The following is a 27501-nucleotide window of genomic DNA, read 5'->3' on the forward strand; positions in this document are numbered from 1 at the left end:
CCGGTGATGGGGTGGGAAGGGGAAGAAAAACAGTTTACGGGACCAGTTTTTTTGCTGGGAAGCTTCCGAGCAGGGTCTGGTTTCGAAGGGTTCCTGGCAGGAAAGCGAGGGGCAAAACGTCCTTCCTAAAGGGCCGGAGGAGCCGTCGCGTGCCGGGGCCGGTGGCGGGAGGGCTGGCACCACCGAACCGCGGTGCCCACCTGCCCGGAGCTGCGAAGGGGCCGTCGGGGCTGGTAGAGAGCTGAGGCTGGTGCAACTCGCTGCGCGTGTGAGGGTGTGCGACGCTGCTCTGCCTGGGGAAGCCCTGGCGACAGAAATGTCACCGTGAGGGGCAAAACCGGGCTGAGAAATGGGAAAGGGCCCCTTCGCCTCCACTTGCCTCCCCAGTGTGTGCTCTGGGTTCTGCGTTAGCCCTGGCGACTTAATAAATCATTAACGATCCGCAAACGGGGGCTGGAGGGGCTGGCTCGCGGCCGTGCCGGTGGCCTGAGCCCAGGTAGAGCGGCCGGACGCCACGGGGATGGGCACGTGGCAGCTTGCGGCAGCCGGGGAGCATGAGCAGCCACCACGCTTCGTCAGGTTTTACGTTAATTAGTGTGGCTCAAGTGGAGGGGGGGGCTGGTGCGGCTCCAGGGGGGGCTGTCGGTGCTGGGCTGCTCACCACCTCTCCCTGCCCTGCCAGCACCGGGCCCTGCGATGCCGTTTGGCTGCGTGACGCTGGGAGACAAGAAGGATTATAACCAGCCGTCCGAGGTGACCGACAGATATGACCTGGGCCAGGTCATCAAAACGTGAGTTGGTCGCTCCCCGGCGCCGGGGTGCCCTGGGGACCCCAACCGCCTGCGTGCCCCGGGCTGAGGGGCAGCACGACGCTGCCCGCGGGGGCTTTTCAGGGTGCCGGTCCCCGGCTGCGACGGGCAAAGTGCATTTTTGGGGTGGCTGTCGCTTCATTAATCCCTCTCGCTCGCGGGGGGTGTTCACCGCTGGCTCCGAGGAGGGCAGCAAGGTTTCCCCGCGGCTGCCGGCCGCAGCTGGGCAGCTCCCCGTCTCCCTCCCTCCTCCCCGCCAGGATCCGCGGGGACTGCAGCAATCCCACACCATCCCGGCTCCCCCAAGCACACCGGGAAGCAGGAGGGCTCTGCTCCGGCAAGGGAGAGGGTGGGTGTCATCTGGGGGGGGGAGCGGAGCGCTGCTGCTTCCCCCCGACTTTTACTGCCGTGCTGGGGGGCCCGTTAGGAAGCACCCCACAAAACGAAGCCCTCGGACCCATGGAGAGTGGTTTGACCCCAGAAATTTTTCCGTTGGCCTCCGAAACACCGGGACCGCTTGTCCATGGGCCGCGCCCGGCAGGGTGACGCTGAGCGGCGGCGGGGACCTTTTTGGGTGCTGTCAGAGCTTTGCTCCATCCTCCCAGCAGCCTGCCCCAGAGCCCGTGGGTCCCAGTTCCCTGCTCCCGGGGCAGCGGCCGCGAGGATTTCGGCGCGGTCGGGGGTTTGGAAAGCCGCAGGCTTTGCCGGGGCGATGCCGAATGCCCGCCGTGGGCTCCCCCGCCGCTCCGGCCCGGCCGATGGGCTCGAGCACCATTAATAATAGAACAGAAATACTGCAGCATCCCCCGGCAACCGGCACGGCTCCCCTGCTTTCCTCCCGACCGCCGTGCTCACGTTGATGTCGGGGTGTTCTGCCGTTCCCCCTCGGCACGGGCAGCTTCGCAGGGGGTCCCACGCCAGCTGCTGCGGGGAGGGGGCTTTTAAATCAGCAAATTTTCCCCCTTCCCTATCAATTTGCTTATTCCGCATAGATTCCTTTCACTGCTGTTATTTTTTTTTTCCTCTTCTGCTCCGGAGAGATTTTTAGCGACAGCTTCCTTCCAGCCCCACGGCATCTCCCCTCGCTGCTGGGATGGGGGGATGCTGGTGGGCCCCAGGGACCACCCAAGTGCCCCGAGCTTGGCGGTCCCCAGGGAGGGTGATGGCTGCGGGTGCCCTTCCAGGGAGGAGTTCTGCGAAATCTTCCGGGCCAAGGAGAAGACGACGGGGAAGCTGTACACCTGCAAGAAGTTTCTGAAGCGGGACGGGCGGAAAGTGCGGAAGGCGGCCAAAAACGAGATCATCATCCTCAAAATGTGAGTGCCGGGGCCGGAGGGGGCTCCCGTGCCGCCAGGCAAAGCAGGGACCCTCACCCGTGCCCCCGTCTCTCCGTAGGGTGAAGCACCCCAACATCCTGCAGCTGGTGGACGTCTACATCACCCGCAAGGAGTATTTCATCTTCCTGGAGCTGTAAGTTTGAGGGGCGCGGGGGGTCTGGCTGGGGGTCCCCGCGCTGTGGTGGGTCTTGGCAGCCTGGTCTGGCAGGGCCACCGGTCGGGAGGTCTTCGACTGGATCTTGGACCAGGGCTACTACTCAGAGAGGGACACCAGCAACGTCATCCGGCAGGTGCTGGAGGCCGTCGCCTACCTGCACTCGCTCAAGATCGTCCACAGGAACCTCAAGGTGGGCCGCAGGGGCGGGGGTGGGAGCACCCATGTGTGCTGGCGTGCCTCCCGCCCCGGCGCTCACGGCCCTTGCACCAGCAGCTGGAGAACCTGGTGTACTATAACCGCCTGAAGAACTCCAAGATCGTCATCAGCGACTTCCACCTGGCCAAGCTGGAGAACGGGCTCATCAAGGAGCCCTGTGGCACCCCCGAGTACCTGGGTGGGTGAGAGCCCCCTTCCCGGGGGGGCCACACTGCCGGGGTCCCAGCAGGTCTCTGATGCTCCCCGCCACCCTGTGGACCGCTCCTGGGGATTTCCATCGGGTCCCTTCTGCTGACCCTGGGTGCTCCTGGTGGGTTTCTCCTGCTCCCATCACCCCGGGGCTGATCCTGGGTGCTCCTGGTGGGTCCCTCCCCCTCACCATCACCCTGGGGCTGATCCTCAGTGCTCCCGGTGGGTCCCTCCCCATCACCTCCAGGACTGATCCCGGGTGCTCCTGGTGGGTCCCTCCCACTCCCGTCACCCCAGGGCTGATTCTGGATGCTCCAGCTGGGTCCTTACTGCTCCCCATCACCCCGGGGCTGATGCCGGGTGCTCCCGCTGGGTTCCTCCGGCTCCCCATCACCCCAGGGGCGAGGGCAGGGGGGTTTGGGGACCCCGGGGCAGGGCCGCTCTCCTGTCCCTTGCAGCTCCAGAGGTGGTGGGGCGGCAGCGGTACGGGCGGCCGGTGGACTGCTGGGCCATTGGCGTCATCATGTACATCCTGTGAGTGCGGGGCAAGGGCTGGGGGACACCAGGGGCCGTGGACCAGGCTGAGCTCCCCACCCTCTCCCCCAGCCTCTCCGGGAACCCCCCTTTCTACGAGGAGGCAGACGAGGATGACTACGAGAACCACGACAAGAATCTCTTCCGCAAAATCCTGGCCGGGGACTACGAGTTCGACCCGCCATACTGGGATGACATCTCGCAGGCGGGTGAGCCCCGCGCTGGGGGACGACACATGGGGTCCCACGTTGTGTCCTGTCCCCCCCCTGGGGACTGACCCCTTTGTGCCCCCCAGCCAAGGAGCTTGTGACGCGCCTGATGGAGGTGGAGCAGGACCAGCGGATCACGGCGGAGGAGGCCATCTCCCACGAGTGGTGAGAGACAGCGGGGGAGAGTGGGGGGGCGGGGGGGGCCGGGGGGTCCGCTCACCCCTCCCTGTCTCCCCAGGATCTCTGGCAACGCCGCCTCCGACAAGAACATCAAGGACGGCGTCTGTGCCCAGATCGAGAAGAACTTCGCCCGGGCCAAGTGGAAGGTGGGTGGGGGTGCCCCGTGCCTCAGTTTCCCCTCCCACCCCCCCACGGGCATCCCCGGTGGGGGACCCGACGCCTCGGGGAGGGGCGGCTCGGGGGCAGGGGAGACCCCCCCACGACCCCCAGCCTGTCCCCCCCCGCAGAAAGCCGTGCGAGTGACCACGCTCATGAAACGCCTGCGGGCCCCCGAGCAGACCGAGCCGGCCCCGGCCCCGGCCCCGGCCCCGGCCCCCGCCACGGACAGTGCGGCCCCCGCCGCGCAGCCCCCCGCCCCCGCCACGTGTAACGGGGAGGGGGCCACCGCCGCCGCCCCCGACCAGACGCCCGGCGAGCAGACCGGCTGAGCGGCGGCAGACCCCCCCCCCCCCCAGTCTGTACATAGCCCCCGGCATGGTGCCCCCCCCGCCTCCCCCCCCCTTTTCTACGTGCCCCGGCGGAGAGCCGGCCGCGGGGCAGAGCCCTGCATGGAGCCCCCTCCCCCCTCGGTGGCTTTGCCGTCGGTCTGTCCGGCCGTGTGTCCCCCCCCCCCCCCAATCCCCGGCTCTCTCAGTCTGTCCCCCGCCGCCGTCTCCCCCGGGGATGCCCAGAGATACGGGGCAGCCCCCCGACGCCCGCACGCCCCGCGGAGGGGGGGGTGTCGCGGGGGGACACGCGTGCATGTGCGGGATGGCGCGTGGGGCCGCGCGGGGCGCCCGGCACCCCCTCCCCGACCCGGGGTGCCCCGCCGGGGGGGTGGGGGGGGGAGCGCGTTGCGGGGGCTTCGGGAGCACGCCCCCCCCTCCCCGCGTCGTGTCCGCAGGATCCCAAACGGCCCCCCCATGTGTGTCGCCCCCCCCCCCGCAGCTGCATGCCTGCAGGGCCGGCTCTGCCTGCGGCTGCCGCCGGCGCCCCCCCCCCCCCCCGCGCTGTATCTCTGGCAAATAAAGACCCCGCTGAGGACAAACTGAGACAGCACCGGCGCCGCCCGCCCTGGCTCTCTGTGCGGCCCCGGGTACCGGCGGCACACGGGCGGGCTGGACGCGCCGCGCCCGCCATCGTTAGGCTTCAGGGTACACGGGGAGACGCGGAGGGGGGGGAGGGCTGGGCCCCGCCCCGGGACACGCCCCCCGCTCAGGCCCCGCCCCCGCCCCGGGACACGTCCCCCCGCTCAGGCCCCGCCCCCGGAGCGGAGGCGCGGGGCCCGCGCTCGCCTCTTGAGGCGACTTCCGGGCCGCGCCGGAACCGGCGGGCGCGCGGCCGGGTTTGAATCGGGCGGCGCCGCGCGGGTGCTCCGGCCCCGGGGCCGCCTCCCGGCCCGGCCCCGCCATGCCCATCCGCGCCCACTGCACCATCTGCTCCGACTTCTTCGACAACCAGCGGGACGTGGCGGCCGTGCCGTGCGGCCACACCTTCCACCGCGCCTGGTGAGCGCCCGGCGGGGCCGGCCTGGCGCGGCAGCCGCCGGCGGGCCCGGCTCCGAGGGCCCCCGCTGCCCGGCGGGGCCCGGCCGCGCTGGCAGCCGGTGGCGGCTCCGCGTTGCGGGGCTGGTGGAGCCCCGAGCCCGGGCCGCGTAGTCGCTGCTCTGCCCGCGGCCTCCCTTCACTCCGGGGCGGGGGGGAGGGGTGACCGGGGGCGGGGGGGGTCCCGGTTCCCGGTGACGCTCCCTCCAGGCGGTTCCGTGCTGTTGCTGCAGCCGCTGTGGAAGCGTTCGTGGTGGAAGGCGAGGGTTCTTCTGAGGAGATAAATGAATTCCCGCCGGGGGGAAGAGGGGAGCGGACGCTTGCTCTCCTCCCGGCGTGGAGCGGGGCCACCGCTCGCAGGGGCCGGCGGCTGCTCCTTCGGCAGCGACACAGCTCGGGCCCGCTCGCCTCCGACAGCCGGCGGAGGAGGGAGAGCTTTCAGAGGTAACCCGCCAGCCCCAGCCTGCTACCCTGCTGCAGAAATAAACCCTCCGGAGTGTGACGCCACGGCTCAGTTGCAGAATGCGCTCGCAGCTCTCCTGGCGAGCCCAGCAGGTTTGCGTTTGTCGTGGAGCGGAGGCCTGGCTCTCCCTCGCTCCGCAGGTCTGTGCTCGGTGTTGGCGGCACCCTTTGGAGCTGACCAAGCTGGGGAGCCTCTCGGCTGTTGTGTCCCGATATAGAAGCTCTTGTGCCGCTCTGCGTGTGGATCCGCTCGCTCCTGCGAAGCTGCAGTTGTTCAAAGACTCCTTCCCAGGGAGATCTGAGCTCTGTAAAAACTTTGTCCTGGTAAAGATAAGCTTGCACGCTAAATTCAGCTGGGAATTGTCTCGGAGGCGAACGCAGAGCCTGTGTGCTGGAACATGGCGTTCCCGTTAGCTGCACTGCTGGACTAAACGTTTGCGTTTCTGTTTTTGGTTTGTAAAAAGGAGCCGCATCCTTCGGTCCCCCGGTGAGTCGGGGAGTGGCCCCTGGGAGCAGCGCTCCTGGATTTGAAGTGTTTACCGTAGGTTTTCTTTTCCTTTCTCAGTCTCACCCAGTGGTTTGACACAGCACCGAGCCGGACTTGCCCACAGTGCAGAATCCAGGTAAAGCCATCGCCTCTGCACCCTCTGTGTTTCTGTGGCGCGGTGCTCTGCTGAACGGCACTGAGGAGCCGTGGCTGGGGCCTGCGGTGGCACAAGGACAAGCTTCATGGCGTGAGGTGGAGAGAACTTTCCTCAAAGAGATCTCCCCAAAGGCTTAGATCAGAAGGGGTGGTGCGAGGGTGCCCTGCTGCTGTCCGTAGCTTCTCGAGGACAGGCCTCTGTGTTTTCACGGCTTTTATGTAGGCCAAGGAAGTATTGGCGTAACGATAGAAAGGGCTGGAAGGGGTTAAGCGGGACATCAGAGTTGCATTTCTAGAGTACCCTGCTGCTGCTGTCAGTAAGCAGCCCGTTCTGCTGCACGTGGTCGTTACAAGCTGGTCCTTTGCTTTGCAGCACTTGGCCCTTGGTTGGGAAAAGCAGAGACTGGGGAGGGAAGGAAGAACGTGCTCTGCTTCCGAGATGGGAAGCCAAGGCCTGGGGAGCTGGTGGCTTAATCGGGACCCAAACTTCTGTGAAGTTCCGTGTGTCACCAGCCTGGATGCCGCCTTGGTCTTGGCGTGTAGCGGCTGCAGGAGATGTTGCCTCACACTCAGATGTAGGCTTTTAGCCAGCTGCAGCTCAGGCTTGTTCTGTGTTCGTGCTTCTTTCTTCCTCTCAAGGTCTTGGCCCTTGTTCTTTCCCTGACTTGTTGATTCCCTCTGTTCTCTGCTGCCTCTTACATCTCTGGGTTACCATGGAGTTATCGCGAAATAACATCTTATGTAGCAGTAACTATGCAATTAGCTGGTGTCATGACTGTATATAATACTTAAAACACAAAGCTGTAACTGCATGGGGGAGGTGTGGAGAGCTATCAAATTCAATTACAGCACCTTCTGCCTGCAGAAAGCAGCACGTACTTCTGTCTTAGGATTTGGCATCGTGTTAGCTCAGCGTCAGCTGCTCGGGCCTTAGCTGCCAGAGAACAGACTGCGCTCGATTCAGAAATGCCTGAGTCTGTCTGCTGCGGCGCTGGAGCCGTGCTCCCAGAACTGAGTGGGGGGGTCTGCTGCTGTGCTGATGAGCCGAAGCAGAGCAGCGTCACTAATGGCGTCGAGCACGTGATCTGGCTTGCCTGTCGTGGCCTGGTGACAAGATGGTACCTTCTCCCTCTGCGGCTGTCTTCCGTATCTGTTGTGTTTCCAGGTCTGTCCCTGTCAACCTCTTCTGTCTCCTGTGTTTAGGTCAGCAAAAGACACATCATCAATAAGCTGTTTTTTGATGTTGCCCTGGAGGAGCAGACAGCACCAGATGCAGAGACTTTGCAGGTAATTTGGCTGGGTTTTTCTTCTGTTGTGTGATGCTTCAACATCTTGGAAGCGTGGCCTGGGCTGATGGTCCTCTGCCGCCAGCTGCTTCCTGAGCTGTGCTCACTGTGCTGCGCTCTTGTTTCAGGCCCGAAGCACACCAGTGTCTCCTGCCTGTCTCTGTTCTCTGTCCTGGTCCTTGCCCAGTCTCAGCTCCACTGTAAGGCAGTCTCCGTGCGGTGGGTTAGAGTTCCCCCTGGCCAAATCTCATGTGGTGACTCAGGAGGCCTCCTCTACTTCGCTGCTCTTTCTTCTGGTTCTCACCTTACCTGGAAACCTCCTGAGGCAGCATCAAATAAACATCCAACTGCCGCTTCTCCCTTGGGTCTCAAAGCCTTGGGGATGAGGCTGCAGAGCTTTTTCCAAAAGGCAGGAGAAGGAAAAATCCCAAACGCAAGGTTTATTGCCGGTGTCCATGGCTCGGGTGCGTGCGAGCCCTGCTAACCCCTCTGGAAAGCAGAGGCTGTTGGAGGAAGCGCTGCTTCCTCGCTCTGTGCAGGCAGCTTGGTTTGCACGGACTGTGAGGAACTGGGGCGGGGGAGTGGTGGTAAAGCCTTGGTTCTCCAAGGGAAATTAGGAAAGGGGCTGCCTGGAGCTGCACCAGCAGTGGTGGACAGTGCTGAGGCTGGGACCCCTGGGGACGTTCTCCAAGTGCCACCCATAGGTGCAGAGAGCTGGGGGTGAGAAGGGATGAACGCAGAGCGGCAGTTCTCTGCTCTTCTCGTTTGTTCAGTGTGGATGAAGCATGGCTCCTTATGTCTTGGAGTTGACTGTTCCAAAAAAAAAGTGGTTGACCTTGGTATAATGGGACGCTTGTACCCTCTTGTGTTTAGAATCAGCATGTGCAGCAATTACCATAATTAGCAGTTGCCATGACAATGCTATATGTATATCATATGTTTTTAAAATAAAGCCAGCCAGACTATAATGTCAGCAGCACTGTCATTCTCGAAGACTGCTAGTAGAGAAACTGAAGGCCAAAGTACGTGTGCTGAGGAAATGAAAAAGCATCTCTGGGCACTTGAAGCTGTGTGCTCTAGAAGTAAAGCAATGGCTCGGAGGGGATAAACATTGCCTTTAGTACTTATTCAGATCTGTTCTCGCAAGTGTAAATAGATGAGTGACTCAGAAATGGGTTGACTGGAGAAAATTGCCCTAGGAAAGCTTTCTGTTCCCTCTCGCCCCCAACCCAGCATCTAAGATGGGTTCCCCCTGCCTTCCCCTCCAGGCAGGCTGTGCTGAAGAATGCTCCCTTGCTCAAGGGCGGGACTGTGGAGCTGCTCCTGCTCCAGTTACCCTTCCTGGTGGGAACTCCTCATGCTCCTGCAAAGTATGTTATGTGGTCGTCAGAGCAACATCTAACCCTGAGAGTACAGCTCTCCTAATGAGAGCACTTGGGTCGCTATCTAATGGGAAAGAACCAAATGTTTTGAGTAGATAAGCCTAGTTAGTTTGTGTGGGTATTTGCTGCCCCATGCACTGATTTGAGGTGCTGCTGGGCTGATGCTAGTTTGTCACCAGTTCGATGTTGCGTGCCGCCTTGTTTCTGGAGGTCATGGAGCACCTTAAGAACACGGGCGACCATTGTAGATGGGATTTAATGTCCATCTAGACTGGAGTTCTGTCTGCAACGGGATGTCTGCTTCTGGCCTGGGCAGGAGTTCAGCAAAGCAAATGCATGGTGGACTGTCCTCAGACTCTTTAGAAGCTGAGAAAATAATTGGTGCCTGCCTCAGCCTGAAGTGATTTCACCTGAAAAAGCCCCCAGATCTGGGGTTTGTTCCCATCCACTGCCTGTCCCTCCAAGAGCCTGGGCCTAGAGTGGTACTCTGCTCTGTAATCAACTGGAGCTGTGTCTGTGCAGCCCACAGATGTCCCGAAATGAGCATCTGGCCTCCTGCCATGAGAAGGTTGGACTGGGGTGAGGGAGTGTGCTTCAGTGTGCTGGAAAGCTGAGCGCATAGCTGCAGTCTGCTTGTCATCTTGGGGAGACAGGCTTGGGATGCTCTTTGGAGAACCAGTCTTATGCACGCGATTACGCGTGGTCAGAAGAACTCCCTCATAATCTGAAACATCTAACTGTTGTTGCAGAATCATCCAAATTATTTTCGGGATAATAACTGTCGTTGGTGCTATTCTTCATTCTCACTTCTGCTCTGAAATGTTTACGGTCAAAAAAGTGCTGGGGCTGCTTTGCTTCCCACTGCCAGGCACGAGTTTCAGCTGAAACGCTGGAGGGAACTTGGTTCCCTGGAGTAGGTGCAGACCGCAGGCTGAACACTGCAATGTGCCCAAGTGTTTCTGGGTGCTGAGCCTGAGTTTATCCAGTGTTGCTCTTAAAGATGGTCCTCGGTGATCAGAACAGCCTCCATGTGGCTCTTCCCAGAGCAGGAGAAGTGCGTGTTTTGGGCTGTAACACCTTGGTGAAGCTCATCTTGAACCCGATGCTTCCCATCGCTTGTGGTCTGGGGAGCTCAGAGCCCTTCTTCCAAAGGAGACTAGGAGGCTTCAGCTTGTTCACCTTGGTGAAAAGCAGGCAGGAGGATCAGGATTCCTGCCTGTAAACCTGCCGGGGAGGGTAGAAACCTGGGAGGACCGCTGTGTCTGTGGGGTCAGGATAAACTTGTTTGATCTTGGGAAAACGTGGTCTTGTAACTCGGGCTGGAAGCAAGAGGAGAGCCTCTATGGGAGGAGTGAAAGCTGCGAGCAGCCTTCGGGGCGGTGGTGGAGGATGAGGGATTTCAGATTAGGTTGATGAATGAGGTAATGTTACATAGCTGCCCGCAGTAGCCTGGGATTTCTTTGCTATCATGCTAATTAGCACATCTTGTGAGCTCACTAATTGTGCCTGAATAAGGCTCTGAGGTATCTTCAGGATAGTTCCTGCAGCAGAGCCAATTCCATGTCAGCCCTCCAGCTGCTGTACCCCCAGGGGCAAATCCAAGTCAGCTCTGCTAGGCTTGGCATTTAGTCCCTGCTGCTTGCGGAGCTTTGCACCCCGTATTCTCTATCCTGCCTTGATTGTCACTAGCAGAGCTTTGCTCCGGGCCCGTCAGCTCCGTGGTCACTGGTAGTGCTATTCTCGGCTCAGATTTGCATGTCGCGTTCCGGGCTGCACAGATTTGTGTGCTCTGCTTCGGTACTGTGTTGGCATTTTATTGTGGTTTTATTCCACTGCAGTTCCTGCCTGACTTGTTATGTGCTTTCCTCTGCAGTTCTCTAACACAGCTTTTGAAGTCATCTTCTGTTGACTCTTTCCTGTATGTATTTCTCTTGCTTGCTCTGTTTTTTTTTTTAAATATATGTATTATATATAGATAGCCTCGTTTTGTAACCTCTGTTTCCTTTGAATATTTGCCAGTGTTCATATCACTTCACTATCTATAATTTAAGCCATGGGGCATTTGCTTCCTCTTTCCGATTCTTAATGAGGGTATTCGAAATATTCAACCTTCCCCGCTTGTGGCATCTGGGAGATGTCACACGCCCTCAGCTTGGGTTTACTGGTGGGTTTGCTGGTGATCCATCTACGGCCATTCGACTGAGCTGTTGGCTGGTATCCGCGTCCTGGACTGCAGTGCCTTTAGCGCCCGTGGGAATGCTAGCTGGTGCCTTTGGGTTGTGTGCTTCGTTACCTTTCCAGACATTTGGATGTGCCCTCCTGTCTCCCACCTGCACCCGATGAAAGTTCACTTCAGTCCAAAGCAGCTCCTGCTCCAGTTAGTCTGGCAACATCCCTGCCTTATTGCCTTGTTTAGGTAAAACGTTATAAAAATTGTTCCTGTCTGATTTCCTGTGTTTCCCTGAGAGCCTTCCAAAATTATTCAGCTAAAACAAGATGACTGACAGTGTGAGAAACACAAGGTTGACAAGGCTAAGACGAAACTGGGATCTTCTCTTCTCCCCCTGAAGAATGCCAGTTGGAGGTGCTCTTTGCATTCCCTGTGATAGTACTTGCTTGCAACGTGGTGCTTGCTGTTGCCACGTTCCCTCCTTAGCACCCGACCGGTGCAAACGTCCTGCTGAGAAACCTCTCGGGTCCTCATGAGATCTGGTGAAGGCTCCTCTGCAGGGCCTTTCCTAATTGGGTTTTCTGTGTTGCGTTTCAGAATGAACTGGACAAGGTGAAGGCTCAGCTCTCCGTGAAAGGTGAGCTTCCGCTGCCTGCGTGGGATCGGCAGCCTGCGGTCGGTGGGTCCTGGGCTTTGTGGGTGCTAGGTCCTGAGGAACCCCTACGCAGAGCCCACCCCTCTCTGAAGCCAAGGGCGTGCTGCAGGCTGCTAACTGTTTTGTTGGAGCAACTTCTTGGAGATTTTTTCGAAGCGAGACCACCTAAAGCTGTGTGAATCTTGTATGACAGAGCCAGAGTCCGCAGCCTGACCCAGCTCCACTGTAACTGGGGAGCTCTCTGCCAGTTTAGAGGCATATATGCAGTTTTTTGGCCCCCTCTTCCGAATCACAAGCTACAGAAGTGCAGCACAGCTATATCTGGAGCAGGCTTGCCGAAAGCAAAATCGTTGGTTTGCTCAGTGGGAAACTCACAGCTGTATATGGCAAAGGCTTGTTCTTTCTAACAGTTGGGGGGGTAGAAGTGGTGCCCAAAAGCAGCAGCGGGCAGGCTTGGATTTGTTTGGCTGTTGCAGTGCCACATGTGTCGCGCGAAGAGCAGACGGAGTTCAGTGTGTGCGTTTCCATTTTCCCATCTTTAATTTTAGAGGATGTTTGAGGGAGGCAGGAAAAGCAAAAGCCCTGGAGACTTGTCGATGGGTTTTAAGCATCGACTGTAGGCAGCCTGTCATCAGAACATGAGTCATGAGCAGCGAAAGGAAAATGTCAGTCTGAGTGACAGAAATCCAAAGACACTCTAGCAGAAGGGGAGAAAAAAGAAATCTTGAAAGAATGCTGGGGGCTCACCCACGCCCTGGGAGTCGTCTTTCCTCTGGCTTCCCGGCGTGCACGAGACAGACATGAATAGCCAGTAGATTGAGGATTCAGTCCTTAGCCTGAGAGCAGAATTGGACGGTCTGCACGTCTATTCTGAGGCCTGTTCTCTTGGCAGCTTGGTTGAGTTTAGTGACTTGGTAGAGAGCCAGATCTTCTGGGGAAGGTGGCTGGGATTCTTGCTAGGATGTTATCCAGGAAAAGCTGCTCAAAGGCCTGCTCGTCTTCTCGGCTTCTGGTGAGTAGAGGTTGGGTTTGACATTGCCTGTACCATTCTCTGTTCGTGTTGGAAACGAGAAGCTCCTTCCCACCTCCTGCCTCCTTTGCTGTGGGCACTCTGCTCTCTGGTGGTTCTTGCGTATAAATTCTTCACTTAAAGATGTGCTGTGTGCTGTGCGCTGTAGAGGAGCTGTGTAATTACCAGTCTCTGATCAGCTTGCAAATGGCTCTGGAGGTGCGGAGCTCCGAGCAGACCCAGCAGGCGCTGTGGGAGGCTCGCTGAATGAGCTGAGAACTCGTTCCTGTGGCACGGGGAGGTATGACTCCTGCCATCTGCCTCTGGGCAACTGGGAGCGGAGGAGGGGGAAGCCCTCACGCTTTTGGTGGATGTGGAGTCCCTGCAAATGCAGGGAAGCATCTCCGGGCTGTGCTGCCTTTGAGGAGGGGTTATTCAGATCAATGGAGGAAAAAATGCTTTACTTGGAGAGAAATATGTATTTCCCTAGCCACCTGTGTGCTTCTGGTGAGATATGTTCCTCCTTTCCAGTCCCACGTGGCTCTCTTAGTGTCTCATCGAGCAGTGAAACTGCACTGCAGGTCAGGCTTCCATGGGATGTGGTGGAGCAATTTGGAACTGGATTGTTTGGAAGGGGAAGCAGCTTTCTGAAAAGGCACTGACTGACTCTCCGCTATTGTCTGGCTGGAGCCATGGAAAATTTTAGCAAAGACAGGAGATGCTGAGCTGAAGACTTTACCCTGCTCTCCATGGGATTAGACAGAGGGGTTGTAGCTTTCTCTCATTGCCCAACTGCTTTGAGCTTTCCAGTGATGCTGGGTGTTCCCTGCTTAGGTCTGTCAGCTCCTGGTGGTGGTAGTTGCTTTGTGAGCTGTTCTTCCCTTGTCTTGACAAAGCAAACTGAAATCTGGTGGTGTTTTCCATTACCTTCTCTCTGGTGGTCAGAGGCGTGGCGTGTGCTTGGCTCTTGGATTGCCTGCATGGGGAGGGACAGCAGGACTCAAAGGTTTTGTGACCTGCAAAAGGTGGGCGCTCTGGGGAATCCACTTAAGCTGTTGCATGTCCTGCAAAGTCCTCGGTGCCCAGCAGAGCTCTGCGTTACTGCCCCATGCCCTTCGGTGTAGGTGCCGCGGTGAGGGCGGTTGCAGCAGCGTGGTGACGCGGCAGCGTGGTGGATCGCTGGGCGCAGCCCCGTGCCAGCCCCCGAAGGGCTTGCCTGCACATAGGGCTCCCTGTGGAGAGGATGGGCTCGGGTTTCCAGCTCTGTGACAGCTCTGTGTCGCTCCAGAACAGTTTTCCTTGTGCAAGCCTGGCTGTGAGAGCCTGCAAGAGTTAAGATGTATCAGCTTAATGCTAGCAGGGCTGGCACTGGAAGCTATTAAAGGGAACTTGTTATCTTTAGTAAAGAAAATCTTGAAGCCTGCTGGCGCTGGAAGAAGCAATTGCTCAGTACAGACCCTGGTGCAGACAGCACTTAGGAAAATGGCTCTACAGGAACGGCCAGCTCCTAGCAGCCTGGAGCCTGCGACTGCAAGCAGCCTCTGTTTGTTGTGCTCCTGCTCCTGTGGGGCAGCTGAAGGCTGAGTTACCGGGCCATGACCTTTTTCTTTTTTCTTTTCCAGAGAAAGAAAAGCGGGAATGCCAGGCTGTTGTGGATGGGCTGAGGGACACTCTGGATGTGCGCAATGCCACGATAGAGTCACTCCAGAAGGTGCTGGGAGAGACAGAAATGCTGTGCTCCTCTCTCAAGGTACCTTTCCCGTCCCCGGCGGGACACCGGCACTAACGACTGCACAGTTGGTGTTAGTTTTGCTGAAGATCTCTGCAGGCCCTGCCAAGAAAGAGATGGTGCTGGTGGGATTTTGGATGTGGTGTCTCGAGACTCCTGTCTCCTTGATCTCTGAATGACAGAAGGGCAGTGTCGCTGGGTTTTCGTGCTGGGTGTATTAATCCAAAGCGAGTGGTGTCGCTGGTCTCAAGGTCCGGAGTGCTCTCCCCTGGGGTGATTCAGAGGCGTAGAAGACAGGCCTGTGGCTGCACGCTGGAGGCAGAGGTGGCCGTGGTGGGGGACAGATGCCAGCCCAGCCCGGGGGACACTGGCTGAGCCTTGCTAATGGAGTGGCGGTGCTGACGATAAAGGTAGCAGCGTGAACTGAGAGGGGGAACTGGCCCCAGTGCCCCACTGCCAAAACGCTGGCTCCCTGCAGTAGAATGTTCTTCTGAAATGGGTTTAGGCCAGGCGGGATTCAAGGAAAATTGGTTTCTTAGTTTCAATGGAGGGGAAATCAAACTGAAATATACGGAGGGGGAGTTGCAAGCTTCTGCTGAGTGGGATTTGATCCAGCTAACTCTCCTGTCTCTGTTCTGTTGCCAGGGCTTTCCTTCGATTAGGTTAGTAATGTGCGAAGTCCAGGGATCAAATATTCCTGTTGTGTTTCAGCATGCAGTGACTCAGTGTGTAGTCATGTACTGTGCGTAAACAGCAAGTGGAAGAGGGTAAGAGCAGCAGCCGCATTGCTGGGATGTCTTGTAGTGAGCAGAGCGACTTTGCCTCGGCGCTGGGCTGGGCAGTCTCTGCTCCGTGAAGACAATGTGCCTCTTGCAAGAAGATGGGGTTCAGGTGGGTGGGGTTGTGAGCTGCAGGCTGGAAGGCAGGGTAGGGAGCAACTGCACTTCCCAGGACCTCTGCCCCTTGGAGTACAGGTCTGACCCATTAGCTGAAACTGCATCGTGTTCCTTGACCTGCAAGGACAAGTGGCCCAGGGGGAGCTCATAGGTGGGTTGGGGGTCGGCTGGCTGGGTGCTGCCTGCGGCCGGGCTCTGCCAGGGGGGAACTGGTCCAGGAGGTCTGCCGAACACTGGCAGTGTGGTGCTGTCACAGGGCAGAAAGAGGAACATTGCAAGGAATTAATGTCAGAGAGGCGTTGCTGTGAGCCAGCTGAACGTTTTTTGCCTGACCGTGGGACTATATCCAGTCTGGTTGGGTGTAAAGGCGGCCTGGGCCTGGGCCGTGCCAGAGATGCTCCTGGGATCCCGGATGTACCAGTGGCAGGATACTTCTGATGTTCCATACTCCCGCGGAAACACTTGTGATGGTGGAAGCTGGTGCTTGCTGCTCAACTCAACACCTCTGTACTTGGCTTTCCTGCCTGGCACCTCGGGAGGAGGCTCTCTGGTTATCTTGCCTGTTGCAAAACCCTCTGGGTATGCTTAAGTCCCTTTAATGAAAGCTGGGCAGGGCAGAAGGATCAGGGACCTGGAGGTATCTTTTCCCTGGCATACGGCACTCCCCAGCTGAATGCTAAGCACTGTCTTACACTGCATCATTAAGAATAAAGCATGAAACCTCTGCAGTGAAAATACAGGCTTAACTAGCTGTGATACAGGTCAAGCCCACAGGCTGCTAGCTGTTCCTGCCTTCTGCTAGCACTGTTGGCTACTGCTGAACCTTTGTCTGAGAGTTTGCTGCTGTTTCGGACTGACTGAGGCTAGGGACTCGGCTCTAGCCTGGCACAAAACACTGCTTTGGGAATCTGGAGCGTGGAGAGCTCTGGTTAAGGAGAGCCAGAGATGGGCTCTGCTTAAGCAAGAGTGACACGCGAGCCTGCAACACTGTCCCTCTGCAAAGTCCCAGCAGTTGCGCAGCTGTTTGCTTTCTGTGGCAGGAAGTGGATAGATAAAATCCTTTAAATTCTGCTTGGAAGGGAGCTTTACGAGGCGATGCTCTTCGGCCAGGACTCTCGCTGCAGTCAGCACTGTGCTGAAACCAGGCCCAGAGCCTTTTGAAGCCGCTGTGTGAGGTGCCCAGGCCCACACAAGCAGAGACAACACAGGCACGTTGGCCTGAATTAGCACTGTTCCAGCCTTCCCCTGTTGTCCACCACACTGCAGACCTGTGCCTTCTCAGCTCAGCTGAGGTTCTCTGTTACTGCTGCCTGCTACCGCAGAGCCTGGAAAGGTGAAGGCTGCTGTAGGCTTGCAGCCTCTCCAGGCAGGCGAGAGAAGTGCCCGTGTGGGCGTCTGGTTTGGCTGAGGTCTCCTAGAAGAGACCCGCTCAGCATTCCTATTTATTTTTTAAGCAGCTAATGGCAAGGAGAATTGGGAGGCTAAAGCGAAGGGATCAGCTGTGCACGGAGGATAAAGCAATAGCAAGGTTTGCTTGCCGTGGGCTCCCGTGCTTTTGAAAAACAAACTGTCGCTGTGGACAGGGTGCTGTGCCGCCCCCCAAACGCTCCCAGCAGAGAGAAGGCTACGCCGCGGTTTCAGCGCCAGATTCGTCTTGCCATTAGCTCTGAGAACCTGCTGTGCTTGCAAGGAGCAGAGCTACGGGTGCAGCAGGGAGGGAGCTAAACTCTCCATAATCCTGGGCTGCTGAGGTGGTGATAGCATTAAGAGCCAATGTATGCTCCCAGCTGCCCGCAGTGCGCATAAGCCAGGATGTTTCTCTAGCAATCCCTGGAGCCTTCCTAACGGTCTGTGTGTGCTTGCTTCTCTGCAGAAGCAGATGAAGTTCCTGGAGCAGCAGCAGGAGGATAACAGGAGTTCAAAGGAGGAGGCCCGCCGTCTGCGAAACAAGCTGAGAACCATGGAGCGGTGAGATGCCGGGCTCTGCCTGGGCCTTGCAGGCTGGGCTGCATGCCTCTCCCCTTCTCGGAGAGGGAGGGAGGGGTACTGCTGTGCCTGCTGCAACATCCACCTCCACACACTGGCTTTTCTTACCCCATGAGGTTGGAAACTGCTGCAGTAGCAGGCCTGCCCTTGCCTGTCCGTGCTCTTGCCCCTGCTATGTTTCCAGACGGCTGCTCCCTAGACAGCAGCAAGGCACGGCACAGTGTACAGACTGGCCTCGCCTCTAGTGCTCCGAGCGTGGCTGCGTGCCGTTCCTGTTACCCGAGGATGCTGGGGCAGAATCCCAGCCCAGGAACAGCCAGCTGCAGGGCTATAGGGCCCAAGAGCTGGGATGTCGGCCCCGTGTGCAGTATGTATATACAGCTACCCCTGCTCTAGTCCATCGGTGTAGCACTACTTTTCCTTAGCAAAAAGTCCTGCTTGTGGTGGGGCAGTTGTCTCTCTTCCCCCCTCCCTGACATTCAGCGTGCCTGCAGCGGGAGCTTAGGCTGCACCAGCTCCTTGGGGGGAAGCAGGGCTCCACTTTCCTTCCCAGCTCTGTTGGTGACTCATGAGCTGAGGGTACATTTCTTTTGTGCAGGATTGAGCTGTTGCTTCAGAGCCAGCGCCCCGAAGTGGAGGAGATGATCAGAGACATGGGAGTCGGGCAGGCAGCGGTGGAGCAGCTCGCGATCTACTGCGTCTCGCTGAAAAAGTAGGTGCTGCGGGCCTGGCACAGCTGGCTCTGCTGTCCTGGGTGTGCCCAGGCAGGTCGCTCCGCCAAGTACTGGCAGGCACACAGGCTCTGCGGGGCTCTCGCTGCCTGTTTGGGCCTCCACTGCGTTTTGACTGACAGATCCCGGGGACCTAGATTGGAGCCTGTCACACTGAACCTTTCCTGTTGTCACTCTGGTGACATGCATATCACCATGGGAACTGTCTCCAGAGTTGTCAGTGCACCTATGAGGTGGGGATTATTATTCCCTCCGTTCTCCTTTCGTGCCTGGGGGGAAATGAGCGGATGAGGGGCTCTGGGTTGTGCCCTCTGCCGTGTCGCACAGTGCAGCTGTGGCCTCAGGCGCTCTCTGGCAAGGCGAATCTGCAGCGCTGCCCTCCCCTACCTGGAAATCCATCTGGTCCTGCTGGGCAAAACCACAGCTTCTTTGGGGCCGTTCTGATGGCAGCTGAATAATTGCAGCTTTGATACAAAGCTGTAATGAGGCGAGTGTCCCTGTGGTGTAATTGGGAATGAATGTGCATGGCCAATAGTGCGAAGTCTCTGAAAAGTCACTTAAAGTCCCCTATTTGCTGCCAGCATGGAGGCTGCTCTGTTGTCTCTCTGTCTTTTCCACCGGTAACTAAAATGTCTCTGGATCTGGCTTCCATTTTGCTGGTGAAGTCCGTTCAGGCCCTGCTCTCGGGCATGGTGTCCCATGCAGCTTTTTCGTCCCCCACAGTGCAGCGGTGCGTTTGATATGCTGTTGGTCAGTGCTGGTACACTCAGCTCTGTTCCCTGAAGGGCTTTGTCTCCTGGGTTTGCTCTGGTGGCTCTGCAGTTGCAGAGCTTCAAGTTCAGAGGCTTGGCTTGTCCCTGAGAAATTCTAGCTCAATCCTCTCGCAAACAGCATGGCTCCTTTGGTCTCTTTGCAGGGAATATGAAAACTTGAAGGAGGCTCGGAAGATGTCTAGTGAGATGACAGAGAAGCTGAAGAAGGAGCTGTTTTCTGTCAATAGCAAGGTAAAGGGAGCATGTGAGTCACCAGGGTGACATCTGATCTGTAGATCCCTGCCAGTAACCGCGGCCCAAGCCCTTTGCGGTGCCCCCCTCCCGCACTCAGCACTGTTTGAGTGGTGCGGGTGGCGTGGCAGTGTCGGCTGGGGGTTCTGGATCGGGGTGCGATGCTGTGGTGAGCGAGCGGCTCATGGGCTCTTGTCAGGAGTGCGGTCTGTGTGGAGCCAGCCCGCGTCTGGCAGGGAGCCTGGACTGGAAGGCAGCAGCACACAGGTGCTCCGCTGCTTCCACAGGGCTCTGGAAGGAGCACTGCCTTCATCCTGCACCGACCGTGAGCTAGCTCAGCTGCCGGCCCCTCCTGCTGCAGAATCGGGCCCCTAGGAAAGGTGGGAGGGGTTTGGAGCCCGCACCAGTTGAGCAGGGCTTAGCCCTGGCTTGGCACAACCACAGTCGCACCCAGCCTTGTGCGTTCAGCTGACTGAACTGGGCCAGGGCTCCTGCGTGGTGCTGGGCCAGGGCAGGAGAGGTTCCCAAGGTGTGGAGAGAAGGTGTGGGTGGCTCTGCAGGGAACCTGCTGGGGCTGGTCTGACCTGGCGCAGAGCTTGGAGCTGCTGATACGCCTCTGCTGCTGTGCTTCCCCTGCTCCAGGCCTGGCTGGAGGCCTGGGTCAGGAATAGCTTCGGCAGTTTTAGTAGCAAGTCCCCATGAAAACTGTGTGTGTGTAGCCTTGTTCTCCAAGGAGCAGGTGCTCCCTGGGGCATGCCTGCGTCCGAGCTTACAAAACGAGAGACTGTGGGTGGATTTGGCCTATTTTTGTTACCTGGCCGTAGCTGTTGTGGTCCCCTCAGGTGGAGAAGGAGGTTCTGAGATTTGCTGTGCTGCTCCCCAAGTGAGTTAGCCCCCTGCGCGAGGTGCTGCGGCTGGAATCGGGCTGCCTCTGGCTGCGTCAGTGCCACGCTGCAGTCACCGGCTTGGGTCAGGAGGATGCGAGTCAGTGCACTCGGGGCCCCGGGCTCGGCTGACGAAGAGCTGACTGTACCGACGGTTTGTGGGCTGGCCCAGACTCCTGAACCCACGAAAGCCTCTGATGTGGTAGCTGTCCACTTCTCAACCCCCAGCTCCTGGCAGGCTTCCCTGTTGAATCAGGCTCGTCCGTGTGCCAGTCCTGCTGATGCACAGCCGTCCTCCAGCCTGTGGTCTGGAATTCCTGTGCTCTGGTGCGTCCAAAGTCCTGCAGGAATTCAGAACGCAGCCACCAAGTGTTAGAGCAGGGAAAGGCTGTCGCCATCAGGCAGAAATGCTCGGAAAATGCTGTAGGAAGGTTTGTGCTGGGCAAGCAGCCCTGGAGATCCCTCTGCAGGCAGCGTGAGGAAATGGGAGGTGTTCCCTTGCTCTGATACTGGAGAGACTGGTCAGACTGCCACAGCAAAACCGAGCCTTGAAACAGGGGAAAGTAGCATGTGCCGCAGAGCGTACCGCTCTCGTGGGGGATCTGCCGTCTCCCTTACCTACATGTTGTAACCAGCGCTCTGCTGTGGGGGGGGGCTTTATTCTGCAGCTGCAGAAAACGGTTTCAGAGTTGGAGAAGACAAACGAGGAATTAAAAAGCACCCAGAAGGATCTGAAGAATGCGGACAAGGAGATCTTGGTGAGAATACCATTCCTCAGCCTGCAGTAACTGGCAGCTGGCCATGGCCTGCAGCTGCAAAGCCAGGAGTTATACTGGCTTTTGCTCAGTGACTAGGTTACCCAGCCCAGCCTACCTCTCTTATTTACCCCATCTCTGAGCTCCACCTGATGTGATTTATGGAAAAGGGGCAAAGTATCTGCTCCTAAATCTTTCCTTATCTCACTGTCTGCTTTCCCTTTTCCCCTAGAGTTTGAAGAAAAAGATAGACCTCCTGCAGGATACTCTGAAGGTCCCGTCTGTAACCAGAGAGACGCTCAGTCGGCTGGTCTTTGAAAGGTTAGTCAAGTGCGTCCTCATACAGGCCAAGGGTGGAGGTGGCGGGTCCAAAGTGAGAGCTGACAGTTCAAGTAGCTGGGAAAGCAGAGACATGCTAGTCTGGCAGGCATCGCAGTAGCACGGTCATTTTGCTCCTCAAGTCCTATTTCGTGTTTTTCTTGTTGCTGACAAAGTGGTATTTGGTTTACCTGGAAAAAGTGTGTGTGTTGGAGGGTTTGGGTCAGAATGGGGTGGAAGAACAGGCTAGGTTTTGACAAACTCTTTGTCACTATGTCCTACTGGGGAAATATCCCTGAAGGTGCTCTTCTGGTTGCCTCAGAGCTGGCCTTCCAGTGAGCGTGCCCTGGTGTACGGGGACCGGAGGTCTTAGCCAGGCAGAGGAACACAGCCTGCAAAATGGCATCTTTAACGCTTTTATCAAGCTCTTTCTCATGAGAAGCTTGTGCTATTACCCCCATACAGCAAGCTGGGTGTGTACACAGAGCAGCAGCGTGCCAGTGTGTTTCCCTGTTACAGCACAGGCCGAGGGTGAACAGTAGTTAGGGAGACTGACTATAAATTGTGGAATATGGGTTGTCTTTTCTTTGGCTTGTAAGCAGGATGGGGCCCTGGTCTTGGTCCCGCTGCTGCCTTGCAACTCAACCGTGTAGCGTGCAGCTTTGTCTTCCTCTCATCTGCTGGGTGGCAGGCGGTGGCCTCCTGATGGCTGACGCTTTGCATGGCCTTGCAGCCCCGCTCCCGTGGAACTGCAGCATCCGAAGCTCCACCGCCCAGCCCACAGCGATGAGATCAATCTAGATGCTACTTTTGATGTGGACACGCCGGAACATCAGCCCTGCAGATCTCTCTTCAGCCCTGCAAAAAGGCAGAAGCTGGATAAAAAGCCGTGAGTTTTCCCTCCTCTTTCTGCTTCTAAAGGAGATCAAAGTCTTGTTTCTTTGGAAGCTGCTGTGTGAGATCAGATAGCTCTCCAGCTGCCTGATGTTGTGCTGCAAGTTTCATCGTCATTTGCTTGGCCTTGTCTGTCCTTGCCAGCTCTACTTGAACAATAAATCTCTGCTGATTTGCTCCTTTGGCTTCTTACAGGCCTCCTGTGGTAAATCTGGCGAAGAAAGTTCTGAAGGAAACAGTAGAGGTAAAAGGACTAATCATTTTTTTTTCTGTATCGCCTCTTTGATTCTGATCTTAATAAGCTTGGGAAAAAGGACCCATTTTCTCCATGTAGGAGATGCTGTGACCATGGACCAGCCCGTCTATAGAACCACAGTACATACTTCAAAGTGCTTTGCTTGACAGTCTCCTAGAAACGCTGTATTGCTGCCTCAGGCTTCCCAGAATGGGGCAGGAGAGGGAGGGTGGGGATCCACGTGCTGATTATCCTGCCTCACATGTGCTGGGCAAACACAACGTGGGGCTGAGCGCAAGGGCTGTGGGGTCAGCTAAGGGGGCTGCTCTCCCAGCCTTGCTGGGTGCAATGTGTTGCCTCCCAGGCACTGCTCCGCGTGAGCCCCAGAGGGAGATTTGAAGCTGCTGTTCTTTGGCCTGACGTGTGGTACAGCAGAAACTATTACCCTAAACGGCTGCCTGCATTATTGCTGCTCTCTGCCCTTGGACTAAATTCAGCAGATCATGCTGGTTAAAGGGCTTCTCATTATTTTGTGGGACAGAACTGGGCAGATGATCTGGAGGATGATGCTCTGAAAGGACTCTTGCCAGCGTTCATCAGGAACTCTGTTCTCTCCAAGAAGCCATCTTCGGGTAGCTTGCTGGGTCCCCACAAGAACACGGGCACTGTGAGTATGACTGTCCAGTTGGTGAGCTTGTTGAGGGCTGGCACTGCACACCTCTGTCCTGAAGTGACCCTACCGAAGGAAGCGAATCCGGCTTTTACCTTGCCACATACAGTGTGTGGAAAATAAATCTTGGAGCATGACCTGGCTACTTCCCAGTCCTGCAGAGCTCCGGGGATGACAGATGCTCATCCCCTTCCTGGCAGCAGACTGAATGTCCCTCTGCATCCCATTCCTCCACTTCCTTGGAACTTGGGGTGTATTCCTTGTATTCCTCAGTCCTGGTGGCAAAATCCTAAGCCTTGCCCCTGCTTGGAAGGCTTGGCTTGCTTCAGGAAATGCCCAAGATACGCAAACTTTACTAATACCCTTGGGTCTGTCTTTTGCCAAAGGTGGGGGCTTAGTGCAAGCATTGTTTCCAGGTGCTTGTAATGCCTCCCCAGAACCTGTGGCCTCCAAGGCTCCCCTTCCCCGTAACCAACACAGGAGAGGTAGCCAAGGCTCTGCGCTGCTGCTCCAGGCTCATTTCTCTCTCTCTGGTAGGTGCGGATGGGCTACGATGGCTTGGGAGGCAGAACGAAGTTCATACAGCCTGTATCTTTTCCTGCGGCTCGCATGGCAGCAGTGATGCTGTGGGGGCCTCGCCTCTGTTCCTCCGCTTCAGTCTCAGCCATCCCGGGGGACACTGTCCCCTGGTCAAGCGAAAACGGGCTGGGATCCTCAAGGAACCATCAGATTTCTCTCTGTCTGACTCTGAGCTCAGCAAAGGCATTGAGGACCTGGACTTGCTCAGAGCATTAGCAGCGGTGGCTCATTCAGAGAAGCAGATTGACTAGAAATCGGTACAGTTTGCAGGGACTGCCTACGCCCTCGGGATCTCTGCGCAGCAGCGTAGGGCAGCCCTGTGCCACCAGCCATGCAGCCGAAGCCTTCGTGCCTGCGGGATGCTGCTGCTCTGCTCTGCCTGTCTCTAGCCCCTTGTGCTGGGTTTGAGAGGGTTTTTGCTGTTTGTAGAAATGCAGGAGGCTGAAGCAGAAGAAGCTGCGATGGGCTGGAAGGTGTGGCCTTCTGGGGAGCCTTGGGCTGCTGCTTCTGTGGCCTCACTGTGACAAGGTGGGGGTACCCAACGGCAGGGAGATGCTTGAGTCGATCTCCGGGGCCAGACGTGGCCCTGCTGCCAGCCTGAGGCGAGTGGAGGTGGGCAGCCGTCCCAGTGCTGTCCCTCGCGCATGGCTGGCGGCGGAGCAGCTCACTGAGCCTGAGAACTGCAGGTGTGCTGGTGCGTGTAACCCTGCAGTTCCGCCAGCGTGGCCTGCACCTGCCTTTCGGTGCTGCAGGTTTAGTTTTCGCCACTTCTGTGTCTCTGAATGGCGTGTGAGGTAAAAGGGACGTGCTGTTGTGAGGGCTCTTCTCTTGGGGTTGCTCTGCTTTGGGGTGCTGCAGGCTCTGCCAGCTGCGCCTTTCCCTGCACGGTGTCCTGGCTCTGAGACGCAGGGCAGGTCTTTAAGCACGTCTGTCAGAGCTTCAGTGCTGCTTTGTGTGGAAGGGGGAAGCGCTCCTGGACTCGTGGGTCAGCACCATGCCTGAGCTCTGCTGCTCTGAGCAGGGGGCAAAGCCCAGCCTGTCCTCAGGGAGCTGCTCTTTGGGTGCAGATGCATGGCTGGGTTCAGGCCAGTCTGCAGCAGGTATTGGATTGCTTTGTGTCCCAGGGGCCTTGGTCTGTACTTTCCTTGACGGTTTTACCTCCAGACAAACCTGGCAGAAATCCGTCCGTTGGCAGTGAGGAGCAAGAAGAAGAATGTCTCCAGGCCCACGTCTGCAGCTCCCTCCAGCAGCAGCCAAGCCAGACTGGACAGCTTCCTGCAGTGAGAGCCCCTGCCTTCCCGGGGAGCGGCGGGCAGGGCAGGGCAGAGCGCCCAGAGCACGAAGCAAGGCGCAGAGACGGCTGTGCGGGGGGCTGCTGTGTGCAGAGACACCGACGCTGCGCTGTGGGTGAGACGCGCTGCCTCGGCGAGAATCCTGGCCCTGCGGCAAGCCGGCAGGAGACCGAGCCTCTAATGCTTGGACTGATTTACCCCCTCATTTTACCCCTCCTTCCTCCTATTTTCATGCAGAATAAACAGGGTTTTCTTGTCTTCTGGCCTGCTCGGAGCTCTGCAGTTGCTGCCGCTGTTGGGCACTCTGCCGTCGGGTGGAACTGCGCTCCTTGGATGCGGCCGCCAGCCAGAGACGCGGGAAGGGCGTCTGGGGTGTCAGGCTGGAGCCAGAGCCGGGAGAAGGGGCCCAGACCTGCTGTGTGCCTGGTGTAAATAGTTCGAAGAAAGCTTCCCAGAGGCAGAGCAGCCCTGGCCCACGGCGTTGCAGGGTGGCTGTATGTTCATCATCAAACTGGTGATGGAGAGACCCACGGGCAAGGCTGGGGGCTGTTCTGCCTCGCCCTTGTTTGGGCCATGATGTCCGCTGCTTTTGCAGGCTTTGACACTGAAATCGCCGACGCGGGAAGGAGGGTGTTGGGGGTGACCCCCTGCCTGGCTTGGAAACAGGGAGATCGGTGTGCTGGTGTGACCTCTGTTCTTGGCGCGTGTTCGTGTGAAACTTGTTTATGAATTTCTATTTTTTTAATGAGATGGTAGAGGGTGTTTTTGGTCTTTTGAAACTGGTCTGCCTGGTGCTTTGAGGGTTTGGATGGGCCTGAGGCAGTGCTGGAGAATGGCTCCCTGCAGGGGAGGGGGAGACTGGTGGGGCTGAGCCTGTCGGGGGTTCTTCAGCTGGAGATGTGGGACAGGAGCCCCCCTCTTGCTCCACGGCTGGAGCAGGGCTCTTCAAGCTGCAAGGAACAGACTTGACGAGGCACCTCGCGACAGCACTCTACTGTACAAAGCTGTGAGGTTTCCCCCTCCCAGCTGCTGCAGGCTCGAAGCCTCAGTACCTGGGCTGGCTAAAAACCTGTTGTTAGGGAATAAAATGTACAGCCGTGCACACTTGTTGCCACACTGACTTCGGCCTGGTTTCTTCCCTGCTGCAGCTCTGGCTGGAGGGCTGCTCAGGCGCTGAGACTGATGTGAGCGGTGTCTCGCCTGCATCGCCTGGGGCTGGGCGGCGTGGAATGGGTGGAGAGTGGAGGAGCATGAGAAGGGGGTCCAGAGGGCTGGACAACCAGCTGGGGGGGACAGGAGGGGGACTTTAATCAAGCAGAGCTGATCCTGGAGAAGCTTGGGAGAGGCTCTGCGTGCAGGCTTTTGCTGACCCTCTCGCGTGGTGCGCTCAGCTCTTCAGGGCAGAGTGTGTGCATGGGGGGGAGAAGGGCCGGGCTTGCTCCGGGCCCCCCTTTGGCGAAGGGGGCAGTGATGGTCTGGGTGCAGGGCTGGTGAGGGACGTGGGCTTCCACAGCGCTGGGGAGCTGGCGAGGGGCCAGTGGCCGTGAAGGCAGAGCCGGGGATCACACTGAAGGACTCAGATGGGCTTTCGGGGCTCTCCTGCTCTGGGGACACCTCGGAGCCCGGGGGAAGCATCAGCATCTGAGCTCCTCTCCTCGGCTGGGGCCCCAGGGTCACCCCGCAGGCAGGCCCGGGGCTCCCGCCTGCCTGCCGCGCTCAGCCCCACGGCTGCGAGGCCCGGCGTCCCCTCCGGCAGGGACAGCGGCGCCCGCCCCGTGGTTTTAATCTGATTTCTGTGTGAAAACGAACTCCTGGGCCGCGGCGTTCTGCTGCTCAGGGGCCCTTCGCGTCCGTGTCGCTTGCGGGCCACAGGGGGGCAGCAGGGTCCTGGCGGCCGGGGCCGGTGCGGCCGGGGGGGCGGGGCCGAGCCTGAGGGCGGGGCCGAGCCCCTGGGCGGGGCCTCCTGGCGGCGCTGGGGCGGACCTCATCCGGCAGGCTGTGACCTCACGCAGGACGGGCACGCCCGTTGGCTGAGCACTGCGTGACCTAATGGGGAGGGGGGTGCCGGTTGGCCGGGCTCCCCGTGGCCTCCCCACGGGAAGCTGGGTGCTCACTGGCTGAGCTGCGAGCCCATTGGCTGGGTGCTCTGACATCACGCTGGGTGACCGTGCGGGGGAGGGGGCGCGTGTGGGCTCTGCCACCTCACTGGGGAACCCGTGATGTCAGAGCCGCTGCGCTCGCCCGCTGCACGCTGCGTGACCTCACCGGGGAACCCGTGACCTCATGAGGCAGCAGGGTGCTCATTGGCCGGTAGCGTGTGACATCCCAGGGCTGCCTGTGACCTAATGGGGAGCAGGATGCTCATTGGCTGGCAGGGTGCGATGTCCTGGGGCAGCCTATGACCTCACGGGGGAGGAGGGTGTTCATTGGCTGGTGGACTGCGACCTCCCAAGGGAGCAGAGGGCTCATTGGGCGGCAGGCTGTGACATCTGGGTGCAGCACATGACCTCACAGGGGAGGGGGTGCTCATTGGTCAGTAGCATGTGACGTCCTGCAGCAGGCTGTGACCTCACGGGCGAGCGGGTGCTCATTGGCCATCAGGGCGTAACCTCATGTGGGAGCAAGTGCTCATTGGCCTTCGGGGTGTGACCTCACGGGAGAGGGGATGCTCATTGGCTGCCAGGGTGTGAGCGCGCGGGGCGCCGCC

General features: G+C 58.4%; 2 protein-coding genes across 3 annotated transcripts; both read left to right on the forward strand.

Annotated features, from left to right (window-relative positions):
- Window positions 1-682: 682 nt before the first annotated feature.
- Window positions 683-4715, forward strand: CAMKV (CaM kinase like vesicle associated). Its single transcript, XM_075432878.1, has 10 exons — window positions 683-791; window positions 1994-2125; window positions 2205-2279; window positions 2355-2493; window positions 2577-2697; window positions 3167-3242; window positions 3315-3451; window positions 3538-3616; window positions 3690-3777; window positions 3919-4715. The coding sequence occupies exons 1-10, from the start codon at window positions 697-699 to the stop codon at window positions 4117-4119; spliced, it is 1143 nt and encodes a 380-aa protein (XP_075288993.1). The 5' UTR covers window positions 683-696; the 3' UTR covers window positions 4120-4715.
- Window positions 4716-5080: 365 nt separating this feature from the next.
- TRAIP (TRAF interacting protein) lies at window positions 5081-25867 on the forward strand. Of its 2 annotated transcripts, XR_012765255.1 has the most exons (16): window positions 5081-5178; window positions 6242-6299; window positions 7523-7606; window positions 11755-11794; window positions 14444-14571; window positions 17320-17414; window positions 18031-18144; window positions 19080-19167; window positions 20720-20809; window positions 21039-21127; window positions 21858-22013; window positions 22214-22262; window positions 22795-22920; window positions 23461-23511; window positions 24667-24909; window positions 25032-25867. XR_012765255.1 is itself a non-coding variant. In XM_075432877.1 (15 exons), exons 1-15 carry the CDS (start codon window positions 5081-5083, stop codon window positions 24784-24786), a joined length of 1386 nt encoding a protein of 461 aa, XP_075288992.1. In that variant the 3' UTR covers window positions 24787-25867. The 2 variants fall into 2 exon arrangements, 1 of the variants encoding a protein (XP_075288992.1); XM_075432877.1 differs by having other exon boundaries at window positions 24667-25867.
- Window positions 25868-27501: the final 1634 nt, after the last annotated feature.

This window comes from Opisthocomus hoazin, chromosome 11 (assembly GCF_030867145.1).
Source record: "Opisthocomus hoazin isolate bOpiHoa1 chromosome 11, bOpiHoa1.hap1, whole genome shotgun sequence".
Taxonomy (NCBI): Eukaryota; Metazoa; Chordata; class Aves; order Opisthocomiformes; family Opisthocomidae; genus Opisthocomus; species Opisthocomus hoazin.

Excerpts from the sequence above, each read along its gene's own strand:
- CAMKV (XM_075432878.1), top strand. The coding sequence starts at position 697 with ATGCCGTTTGGCTGCGTGACGCTGGGAGACAAGAAGGATTATAACCAG. Across the intron at positions 2,280-2,354 it reads TATTTCATCTTCCTGGAGCT|GGCCACCGGTCGGGAGGTCT; the intron begins GTAAGTTTGAGG and ends CTGGTCTGGCAG. Across the intron at positions 3,778-3,918 it reads TCGCCCGGGCCAAGTGGAAG|AAAGCCGTGCGAGTGACCAC; the intron begins GTGGGTGGGGGT and ends CCCCCCCCGCAG.
- TRAIP (XM_075432877.1), top strand. The coding sequence starts at position 5,081 with ATGCCCATCCGCGCCCACTGCACCATCTGCTCCGACTTCTTCGACAAC. Across the intron at positions 21,128-21,857 it reads AGTCGGCTGGTCTTTGAAAG|CCCCGCTCCCGTGGAACTGC; the intron begins GTTAGTCAAGTG and ends ATGGCCTTGCAG. Across the intron at positions 23,512-24,666 it reads GAACGAAGTTCATACAGCCT|ACAAACCTGGCAGAAATCCG; the intron begins GTATCTTTTCCT and ends TTTTACCTCCAG.